General features: G+C 35.8%; 1 protein-coding gene across 4 annotated transcripts in view; it reads right to left on the reverse strand.

The window, feature by feature from the left end:
• The window catches only part of LOC100160569 (homeotic protein ultrabithorax), a 271,573-nt gene that overhangs the window by 130,304 nt on the left and 128,008 nt on the right, over positions 1-13,261 (reverse strand). For 2 of the 4 annotated variants that reach the window (XM_016804216.2, XM_008184673.3), the window contains exons 2-3: positions 6,389-7,357; positions 2,716-3,386 (exon numbers count right to left, since the gene is read on the reverse strand). In XM_016804216.2, the coding sequence (XP_016659705.1) occupies positions 7,071-7,357 (287 nt within the window). In that variant the 3' untranslated portion in view covers positions 2,716-3,386; positions 6,389-7,070. Of the gene's footprint in view, positions 1-2,715; positions 3,387-6,388; positions 7,358-13,261 lie in introns of those variants that run through there. The other 2 variants (XM_029488502.1, XM_029488503.1) reach the window with 1 other exon arrangement.

A 13,261-nucleotide genomic window follows, 5' to 3' on the forward strand; every position in this document is an offset into this window, starting at 1 on the left:
TCTAGACTTGCACTCGCTCTTTGTTCCGTTCCCATAAGTTATTATATTATCATTGATGTGTAATACAATGCTATCGACGTTATGTCAAAAATAACTTAGATTGTCGCGTTATTAAAATAATGATAAAGTCTTATACACGTTTATGATTTACCACAGGTATACACTTACTTATTTTTTAAAGCATGGCCTCGAGAAAGTTAGATCATAATATATTATATTGTGTGAAAAAAAAAAAAAATATGTCTTCATTTTTTCAATTCCCTACGATATACAATGAACATAATCAAACACAGGCTTTACCTGTGTATACGTATGGACGATATGGGCTTCACAGCAGTATCATAAAAGTAACTCTTTGGATGTTGCTGCGATAATCTATATATTTAATTCCATTGAATACTATTTACTGAAGACACCTGAAACTTATTTCAATTGCACTTCTGTGTTCTTTTTTCCTTTTTCAGCCTACGCAATGTAGCCTATATAATAGAAAGTTTCCTGAGCCTGATAGATCAACGTACAGCCTAAACTATGAAGCTAAAAACTTAACATTTTCATGGTACCTCAGTATCGCCATGTGGTGGTGCAATAAGAGAGGATTTTTCAAAATTCGCATTTCAAAAGTGTGCTCACACAAGAATTTGGATCCCTGGAAAGATTGTTAAAAGATTGATTCACAATGGGAGTCAAAAACATTTTTTTTATATTCACTATATTTATAGTTACAGATTATAATAGTAATACTAGAAATTAATATTTTTTGTATATATTATGTACTTACCTAAATGGTCGCCATTAGTCATTCGGACAGATGAGATAAAAGCAAGAATCCGTTTACACAACCTAGGTTAAAGAAATTATGTTTTAAAACTAAATATGATATATGTTTGTAGCTTATATACACTAAAGAGTCAAGAACCATTAAAATGATTTTGACAAATATCTCAGAGATCGTTCTAAATCTAAAAGATATCGAAAAAGTGTAGAAATTAGTTTGAACCGCGGTAAAAATATTATACCAAATGCAAAATCCAATCCTCGAGTTACGGTTCCTCGTAAAATTATTTCACATAGCGATAGGAACATCGACGCCGATTCGCCCGCGAACTGAGGTACCTAAACCAATCCCGAGAAACACCACACATATCTATATGTCGCTGTATTTTAAATATTTTTTTCATTTTTTTCCGGGTGAAGTCGGGTTATACGGCTAGTATATTATGTGTATCAACAAAGTGAAATTTGCTCGCAGAATCATCAACAGTTCTCTTAATTTTTGAAATATATACATTATACCTACACACATTATATTTTTATAACATAAAAACATAATATTATATCGTCTTGAAAGGTTTAAGTATCGTCGTCGTCGTCGTCGTTGCCGTTCTACGACGCAGGCAAAGACAAGCACGTGCACGCATGTTTTTAATATTATTAATATGTCATTTATAACATACTCCTAATCCACATATTATGTACTTGGTTTAAGACAAATATATATATATAAATAGACAGATATCCTATATGCTCATATTTTTAAATCGTTGCCAGAGGCAAATAATCGCCGTCGCATCACTCCGCAGTTGTATCATTATACTACTATACTGCAGCACGCGCGTAACAATACGCAATATACATTACATTGTGTTCATATATACAATATAATATATAATAATATGTACGTCGAGCGTCGACATTTATTTTTTTTAAATTTATTTTCGGGCAGGGCAATTTAAAACTTCGATCCAATCTGGCGGCGTGATAAACAAAACGCGAGCGCGACAACGTTATAATCCGTCGCAGTGTTATATACACCCACCCACCCACACACACACACACACACACATACACACACACATATATATATGATATCATATGTATACTGCTGCAGCACACTGCAATATAATATGCGATGAGAGTGTGTGGGGGGTGCACTAACAAAAAAATAAAAATAAATACGTCCGCTGTACGTACATATACACACACACATATATATAGACCTATAAATTCCGTTTTAGGGGTGCCATACAGTATGTATATGTGTCTGTGTGTGCATATGTATATAATATGAAATGGAGATGTACACGCGAACAAAGTGCGTCGCATATGTATTGTGCGCGATAAACAATCGAGTATAAATGTAGGATATATATATATGTATATATAAACACATAGTAATTCATGGGACTCGCGCCCGCGCCTGTGTGCCGATGATAATTAACTCCAACGAGGGACGTACAATATATGAACACACACACACATATATATACATAAGTATAATGTATATTATATTATATTTTAAACACAGTGCGCGTGTGTATATAGGCTACGTATGTATACGCTGTCGTCGCGTGCAGCAGAAATGGCCATTTCCCTCCCCCCTCACACATCGTCGTGACGGTTTGTCTCGATTTTTATGATTTTTTTATTGGCCACCATTTAAAACTTCAGACCGGAAAATTCACCACAACAGTGCAACTGCAGCGCAGTTGTCATCGAGTGTGTGTGCAATTACGCGTACAATAAATTGTATCATAACATTATCATCATCTGCGCACACACTATATACTTTATGGTAGGTACTTCGTCGTGCGGCGGGGGAGATAACGACACATCGTTACGTGTTTTTTTTCTCCTTATTATCGTTATCATAATATTGTATATAGAATGTGAATCATGTGAAAGAGGAAAGAATAAAAATTAAAACGCATTTTTCTTTTTTTTTTAGTATAGAATTTCACTTTTATCTTTTATTTCTATTTATTCACTAACAGTAGGTATATATTCAAATTATTATTATTATTACATATTTCAGTAAATATATATATAAATTATATATATATATATTTTGGTTTCACAAAAAAAAAAAAAAAATTGAAAAATAAATAGGTATTATTATTAATTATATTTATTATTAAATTTCGTATTATTACACACTCGCTATAAATAATATTATCAATATAATATAATATATAATATATGTATTAAAGTTATTATTAAATAGATTTTTACACGTTGGCGCTAAATGTAGGTACACACTTATATATATATATTGTATATATACAATATTACATGTATATTAAATTGTTTTATATAATATGTATATATTATATATTATATATATATTATAGTCTATTTTTATTGAGGATCATTCGAGGGGTACAAAAATAATAATAAAATTAAAAATAAAACAAAATATACTAATTTTTTTCCTTAAAAAAATAACCTATAACAAAACCATATAAAAAAAAATTATATATAAAAAAACAAATAAATAATAATATTATCTCTTTGATCTACAACACAGAGGGAATACTTTTCCGAGTCTCGGTGTGCTCGTTCACGAATGAATGTGTGGTGTGAGTGTGTGCGGTTATCGATTTGACCTGAAACAGGGTGCCATACTAGGTTTTAGTAAAAACAAAAAAACAAAAAACACAATAAATCATATTATACGAAATAAAAAACAAAAATAATATAACATGCACATGCTCAAAATAAATCAATATATTATATTATAATTATGTAAAGAGCTGGTTATGTGTGAAGGAGTCGGCCGTCACGTGACGTTTATTCCGTGTGTTTCGGTATGTCATTGTTATTATTATGATATTTTTATGCGATATAATATAATATGTAGGGAATGTATGTTATAAGCTTCGAACGCATTTCAAGTATGCTATGCATAGGCACCTAAATACATTTAAGTAATTATAAGTATACCTACTGCGGGTTTTAACAGAAATAGCTGACAATTAATCAACCAACTCTGTATAATAATACTTTTGTGCATAATATTATATATTATCAAACGTATATATAATTATTCTATCTCGTATTCTCATATTATTATCTATTCAAGGTTCTGATATTAAAATAAAAACAATACTTTATAATACGAACGTATTGCCCATAATATACTACGCATATACCTATATTCGCGGTGGCCGATTTCTGCAACAAATCGTACGGCGTGAGCCCCAAAAAAAACATACGCAAATTAAAACCCACCAGTCATTTTACACGCCTCGTGGTATGATAATAATAATATGGCGGTGGTGCGATTCGGCTGTATACATTATTATTATTATTATTATTATTGCTGTAATGTTTTTTTTTCGCTTTTTTTTCTCTGAGCGGGATCGTCGCTGCGCACGTATAACATAATATACAAACGACATTCTACCGTATATACTCACGCGCGTTGCAAGGGTCACATTCGCGAGGGCACAAACAATGGTGTGCGTAGAGAGAGAAAAGTAGAGAGATGTAGGGAGAAAGATAGAGAGATGCGAGAGAAATAGAAAGATAGAGTGAGTGAGAGATATAAAGAGGAATATAGAGAGAAAGATAGAGTTATAGAGAGAGCTGGAGGGAGAGAGTATTACATTATATGTACGCGCTTATAACATGTCCCGGCGGCATAACTCTCGAGTACACGACAATTGCCGTGGATATGTGTGTGTATTTTTTCGATTTTTTTTTTTTTACGATCCGATAGCTTCTGAATGAAGTCGTTCCAAAACTATATACATATATATATGTGAATACGCGTATATATATCGAGTCAATAGTGCTGGTGACGGTGGTGGTACGGCTTACATATATTTATACATATATATGTTATAATATTTATGCGGTGTCTCTACAACCGCATATATATGGGAAAACGTATATATATTTAATGTATAGACTATACATCGAATGCAATTAGAATCGGATATTATAATACATATATTATATTGATTAACATGTTTGACGGAACGTGTTTATCGTCGGCGTGAGTCTGAAGGTATATACGGTATATATATCTACCTATAACATAATATGCGCGAACAAATAATAAAATACGATAATTTGTCCGGTGGCGTTTTATGTATTATATTATATGAGCTTCTATATCGAAAACCACTATGTTTATATATGCCATTTATTATTGTGTGCGACCGGCTGGATGGTCGTAAAATCTCAATGCACGCCAATAATAAAAAAAAATCGCAAAAATCAAAACCTGACGAGGCTAAATACGAAAACTCGTTGTACCCATGCACCGACGTGATGTCGCGCACTATCATATGGTTATCATTATTATTAGTATTATTGTGCAGTAATAATAATATATTGTGTTGTAAAATATGAATATCCCACATTTTCGATTTATATCCATTTATAATTATATATTATGTGCCACGTTTGTTATATCATTATAATATATAGATACGCGCGCCGCGTGACGAGTATGACATCTAAATGCGTGTTCTGCTATGTATAAATTATGATATATTATATTTGTTTTATTCAATATTATAAGATATCGTTTTTCAACCGGCGTTTATTTTGGCGCTTTTTTTTATTAATTTTCAAAACGATAATTTTTTCAACAGCTGTAGACACGCTTATTTATTATACGTTAATTTTTTTATTCGCATGCCATTTCGTTAAAATATATTTATAATACCTATTTAGACAAATTTTTCGCAACTGTTATTAATAATCGCAGTTATCTAAATATTATATTGTAGCCAATCCGTATAATTTTTTCCCCTTCGCACATCTTAATATTATTATGATTATCGTTTTGAATGCACGCCGTTCGACTTTATATAAGTCGCGATATTTAGAGCTATTCTCCTGCAGCTGCAATATATATAGTGACGGTTGCAGCACGGTTATTATATAATAATCGCGTCTATTTTTCAGTCGCCGAAAACGTGAAATATATATTATAGAAGAAAAAAATTACACACGCCCAAATACTATATAATATACACCGACAAGGACGGTACCAAATTTGGCGTTTCTGGTTTATTTTTTATGTAAAAAAAAAAAATAATAATAATAATATAATAACGCGGGAGCCCCCCGGGCGCACGGCCCGTCGTCTGCCGTGTAGACTCAGTGACTAGTTTTTGTGGTGACCGGACAAATTGAAACGCTCGAGCCGAAGACTCCATAAGGTCGCGACGGCTGACGATTTTTTTTCCGCCGCCGCCGCTCTCTCGCGCACACGTGTACGGGGGCCCGGCCGTCACTGATCAATTATTCCGACAACGCTGCAGCATATGAAGAGGCATCGGCAGGAGCGTCGCCCGAAACAAAAGAACAAAATTCTCGAAATGTCATGATGCGGCCGGACGCGGCGACGGTGTGTGTGGGTTCGCGGGGTGGAAAAAAACTCTACATAATATATATATATAAATATCTTATATACCGTCCGTGTAGTATACATACACGTATATATGATAAACTCTTTAGGTTTAAATATATATATTATTATATTATATATACTCGTATATAGATGTTCTATATCGTAGTTATACAAGATTGCTCATATACTATAAAATATATTGTAATATATATAAATTTAAAAATGCGGTCGTCCTCTTACCTGGTGATCATGATCCGAAGGATTCGTATGTATAGGCGTATACGAGCGCGTGTGCGCATGGCATTCCGGCAATCCTTGCTGCGGCAGCAGCTATAGTGGTCTTGTCTCGGCGGCGACGGCGACGGTGACGTCTTCTTTTCGCGATGCGCGTTTCGTGGCCGTCGTATTTGCATCACGTGACGAGCTCAGCCGCGCGGTTTCTCTTCGGGACGATTCTGCAGGGCGACGAGCGGTTTTGGCCGCATGGTGATGGAGGGGGGGATGGGGAGGGGGTCGGTGACTTAACACACCTATTACGTATATAGATTTCGTATTTACATTTACAGTATTATATTTATAAATATATTATATATAATGAAAAAAGCGACATAATCCTTATGAATACATTATTTTATATAATAATATAGGGGATAATATACAATATTATATATTGAACACAACTAGAAACAAACACGACGGTCGCGCGCGCGACAATAGTATATAATACAATAATATAAGGGCATAAAAAAAAAAACGAAAATTACAAATTTATGTACAAAAATAAAAACGTTAAAAAAAATATGGCGACGAAGGGGGTAAAAAATAAAAATAATAAAACGATAAGGAAAATTAATGATAACTCGTATATAATAGGTCGGGGGTGGTTGTTTTAAAAAAAAAAATGTTATCCGTTTTTTTTCTTTTAGCGATCACCGGCGGCCTGAGCGGCTGCCAGCACGGCGGCCTTCTGCGCCTGCGCCTGTTTCTCCTGCTCGTTCAGCTCCTTGATGGCCTGTATCTCTTTTTTCAGCTTCATCCGCCTGTTTTGGAACCAAATCTTTATCTGCCTTTCGGTGAGGCACAGCGCATGCGCCATCTCTATCCGCCGCCGGCGAGTCAGGTAGTGGTTGGTGTGGAACTCTTTTTCCAGCTCGAGGGTCTGGTATCTGGTATACGTCTGTCGACCACGGCGTCTGAGACCGTTTGCTCCTGGAACAGTAAAATTAACGAGATTAACCAATTGTTTTATTACATTATATACGTATAGTGTAAATACCAAATAAATACATTGTAAGTGGGTGGGGCAGGTACGATCACATTGTAATATATTTATTCATAGTTTTAAAACGATATTGCATATTTTATTTATACACATATTATTTTACTATATAATATATTGTTGCGACCCGCGCCATAATTGAGTTGTAACGTATTGACCGAATTCAGTGTGGATATGTTTTGATTTATATCATAATATATGGGTATAAGTTTATTTATTTATATGTAGTAGACGCATTATCTGTATCCATTTTTTGTGCATAATTTATCGAGTTTGTACCTATAATAAACATCGAATGGTTTTATATATATGCACGCACATTTGTCAATAAATATTTTAACCGTTGAATGTCTGCAACTATACAGCCAACTGCAATAGGTATACTCTACAGCTGATGATTTATTGGGATTATAGATTGAGTTGTAAATATTTTTGACACTTTTATATATTACACGATAAATATTTTGTATATTAAGTTAATAGGATTAATCTACATAGCATATCAAGAGCGCTCGACTGCTGTATGAAGGTATATGATATGTATATAACAAAAAATTAATTATTCGTGTTCGTTCGTATATAATAATATTTTTATGGTAACGAAATATTTTTTTTTACAATCAGTCTACGAATAAATTATTTTTTAATTTTAAAATCGCGTTAATTCAATCTCGCTGTACGTATAATATATATGTATGTAGGTTCATATCGTGCGCACCCTGCGAAGCGTACAACAATTTACGTCGTAAATCTACGTGCACAATCTTGTAAAGTATAAATGAAATTAAACGATATAATACGCGCAACCGCATTAATATAATTACAAATCAATATTAAACACTTAATAACAAAGTCTGTATATAATATATTTAATATTATATGACATGAGTTGTATATTGTAACGATCGCTGTAGCGTTACCGCGGTTTTCCTATGAAAAAAAACAGGTTTATGAATAACGATTATAAACTCCGGGTTCAATAAATACGTATATACTTTTCCGACACGCGTCTCATCGTTTCAGATTCGTTACCTATATTGGCTATATTATTATTATTGTACGTTTGAAGGCGGTATACAATACAGTGGTCAGATATATACATATAATATAGTATAGAGATAGACGAAAATATATTCACGATATCTATTTGAGTTTACATAGATATATACAGAGATGAGAGTTTGATGCAGTCGCAATTTTTTTACTTCTTTGTAAGCTAAACTATACTTTTGACGGGTATTAAACTTTTTTTGGATACTATTTTATTTTCAATAGATATAATACTCAATGAGATAATATTATAGTATATTAGCACGATCTCTCCATGCCGATCGTGATTGGCCTTTAGGAATTTTATTTTTTTGAACAACTGAATGGCCTACATTATAACATTGTAGGTACCTATACCACGATGATATCATTACAATAATATCATATAAATCGCGTGGTGAAGAAACGATATGAGCAACTTTGGGGGTAAAACAAACCATCTATATATTATTCACTGACTGCACCGTCTTTATATGCAGCGGGATGCATTATGGTGCACCACTAATGGCGATCATACAACACATCCATATATATATATATAATGTGTACATACATTTATATACTGTCAGTGGGGATTCTGCGCCAATTGGATATACCTATTGGACGACTCGGGCGGCGGCGTGAACGCGGGCGGGCGGCCATGCGTGCGATTGATTTACGGCGTCGGACCGGTGAGTTACGGCCATGTTGGGGACTGCTCGTGACGTCACGCGGTATCCGAAAATAAAAAACACAGACGGTGGTGCAGCCGCGTGATATCAGCTGCAGCCTCAAAGTGGTGGTTAAGGCTGCATTTTTAGTTCATATAACTCGTGCGCGAGTACATAATATTATACAAACGAATGTATATCAAATATCATTGTCTGTATAACATAATTGTATGCGATAATATTACTCATTATACCAAGTTCCTGCAACATTAGGTATATATTTTTAGCGTAGCTGCCCGGTGGATTTCTACATATCATTGGTATCTATATATTAGCTGCAGTCCGGAGTAGATGGTTCGGCAGAGCGTTATACGCCAACGCTTGGAAACTGAGAAAAATATCGAAACGACGAAAAATCTTGGCATTTGGACACGTTCCACGGGCCAAAGTAAATAATTGAATTTGTGGACAAACGCGCTATGGCGTGTGAGTGAGTGTGTGTGTGTAGCGTAAGTGGGATGAACCCATTTCTATACTTAAATATATATATATATACCTTATAGGTATTTTGGGCGGCGGTGGACGCGATTAACAAAGATTATAGAAGACAGTGGCGGCGGCGTTTGAACGGGGAGGAGTGAGCTGCAGGAGTGAGTGGTCGGGGCGAGACGCCTTCCGTTTAATTCGCGCGCGCTATAAAAGTCGTATAGGTATATAATGGTATATATAATATAATCCGATTACGAACCCTAGGTCGGTGTCTATATATACCTGTATACATGTGGATATACGTAAACGCGTATATATATAAAGGCGTGTGCCGCCGCGAGATTTCACCTTTTCGGCCGCAACCGTCGATAAATTTCGTCCGGCGGTCCCCCTTCATATATATACCCATACGACCGGACGTCGTTCGCTAGCGATCAGTCGCCATGTTATAAGTTTTCGGTTCGCGTATATACATATATAATATATATATAATTACTGTACAGGTAAAAAGTATATAAGTACTAAGTATATACTTATTCTGCAAGTATATAGTAGAGGTATTGTCGCTGCGGGAGGCGGTACAATAATAACACTTAAGAAACTTTTACACCAACGGCCTTTTTTGTTAATTGGACGCGCGCGTTTAATACATATACATGAATGTAATACAGATTTACGATACAAAACTGCGATCGGATCCATTTGCAGACCACCACGCGCATTACTACCGTCGATTGCGGATTCCGTACTTACAACACTTAAGTGTAGGGACCTATAAGTGTGTGCCGGCTCTGCAGATGTCTCCAACCAAATTTATTATATCTAAATGTATAGATAGCTATTATGTATGATGTATGATGTATGTATACATGGGTATAATGGGCACGCATGAATATAATGACGGCGGTGGTAATACTGTAATATACCTAATATAACTATTTCGAGATATTTATTTTAAGTATTTAATCGCGTATATATCGTGCGAGTAGCGACAACCCCGTTTTCTCGCGGTATGCACGCGGTAGCTATATAAAATATTACAGTTTGATAGGTATTATTATTATGCAGATACCATGTATACAATAATATAGATTTTGCGGTACCGATCTCGTCTCGGCCATGGGGCAATGAAGAGAAAGAGAGGAGAGACGATATTATATTTTTTTCTATTCCACGACGCGCTGCAGCACGTCGGTATATATATATACTAGCGAAGGAAGAGCGCCTACGCGCGGTTCTATATACGACGATAATAATATATATACCTGCATAATATTATAAACCACGGTCGGGCGTTTAAATCATAATAATGTATTCATTTGCGGTCGCAATAAAAAATAATAATAATATTGTTATTATAATATTATACACGCCCGTCCGCCGCCGTCTATATATTACGTGCACGTATATTGGGTGTCGAACGATTGGACGTCTTATTAAACGCGCTTAGATTATTTACAGCGAACAGGTATACGCCTGTTATATTATTATATACCTATAGTAGTACAGGTAAATTATAATTAACATTGCCGAGACCGTCGTTTGGCGATGAAAACGTTATTATAATAATATTATATTTTACGCGTTATTACTCCATTTATACATATTTATACAATGTACCTATATGTATAATATACGGCGGCGCGCGAGCAACACCTGTACATATTTCAGCGGCGTTGAATTCTGAACGGAATAAAAGCGAGAAAAAGGTTATAATAATGATATGTCCTGAACACTATCGTCTATGTATAACGGTACATATTCGTGACGGTGGGTCCACATTATTATTATACATTGTCCCCGAGACCGTTGCTGCAGCGGGAATCCTTCGGCCGAACAAACACGTTTACGATATCATTATATTATATAACATTTTATCATACATATTATTATATATATACTGTACGCAATGAATAAGAAGGAAAAAAATAACCCGAACGGCGATGTGCCGGTGTACACTCCTATACCGGGATATAATGCATACATATAAATGTCTAAATAATGTGTAAAGAATTATATATGTAAGAGTTATTATATGCATGACGTTTGATTTAGGGTGCGTACTGCGTATATCTGTCTTTACCTTGTTGAAAATCGGGTTTCTGATCGTAAACGGTCCCTCCGGTTCTCTCGAAATTCGGCCTCGAGTCGGGAGCGGCTAAAATAGCATATCATACAGAGATTCGGAGAAAAGGCGATCTGTTGCGTACGCAATACGCGGCAAACTCTGTATACACTTAATATTCAATATATAGGTATTAAAATAAGTATATATATATATATATATATATATATATGCACGAATCATTATTACTATATATAATATGGAATGTAGTCTGCAACCAGGGATGCAATATCATTTGTGTATTATATGTGTAAACTGTGTTCGTTTATATCGTCATTTCTCGAACGTCTGTCGTACAAGACATCACGATGATATATTATCGACGGGTTATAATATAATATTATATTATATGGCCCTACTACAGCTATGTAGGTAAAATATAAATGCTACGCGCGCCTCAAGCGAACATATAATACACGGATAAGACGTAATATTACTATACACATATCATATAGCTAAGGGTAAATCGCTGGTCGCAGCGCGTACCTATATACATGTATTATGTATAATGTATATGTATAATATTCGCGATATGAGCTGAGAATTTGCATAATTGAACGCGAGCAAGAAATGCAGCGCAGAAACGAGATGTGTATACTCCTGCAGCATATAGGTGCGTGTGCACGTATATGTATATATACACACACGATTTAAATAAAATAACTCGTACAACTATATACGCGGGGTTGATTTACGGCCAAGAGGGGTTTAGCTCACCGGCGGCGGTGTATTATTATTCAGACTTCTGGCAGGCTACGCACACACACTCACTTGTATAAATACGTTTTATACCAACAAATTGGATGCTGGAGTCGCGTGTGTGTGTGTGTGAGTGCGTGTATAAAGAATGAGAGTAGAGGGCCCGCGACGACGACGACGACGACGAAGACCGGGGAGGACGAGCTAGCTGAGTAGACCGGGGAAATCGGCCAGACATTGTGCTCCCGAACCAATTAAAGTAACGGCATAAATTTCCAGCTCTCGCGACAACCCAAGAAGTATATATACTGCACGGTGTGTGTATGTGTATATATATATATATTCGCTGCAATTCTGTTATTCGCGTGAGATTCGGAGGAGGAATTTCGCCGAAGGGGTCCCGCACTGCTCGAGGGATGGTTTATGTACGCGCCTCCCCGCCCGTCCCGTGCCCAGCATCCAGTGCTGGCGGCGGAACGCGCGACCCCGGGGAAAAGAATTAAATTACCCCTCCGCCACCCCGTCACCCAACGGTTAAATATATATATATATATATACCCAGCATAAGACGTGATGAACGGACGACTGCAGCGATGGTGGTGGCGGAGGGTTGTGGAATCGGAGAAACAAACCGGATATTCGAGGTGTCGTTCTACGACCGGAGAGGGTGCGGCTTTTTTTATATATACATTTTTTTCCTTATACTTCCAAGTTTGTCGTTCCAGAACGTAAATACGGTGGCGAATTCTCCCGCGAAAAGGTGGCGGCGGCGGCGGCGTGACGTGATTTATATTCATTTGTTTCGACGGGTCGTACGTTTA

Source organism: Acyrthosiphon pisum, chromosome A1, assembly GCF_005508785.2.
Source record: "Acyrthosiphon pisum isolate AL4f chromosome A1, pea_aphid_22Mar2018_4r6ur, whole genome shotgun sequence".
In the NCBI taxonomy this organism is placed as follows: domain Eukaryota; kingdom Metazoa; phylum Arthropoda; class Insecta; order Hemiptera; family Aphididae; genus Acyrthosiphon; species Acyrthosiphon pisum.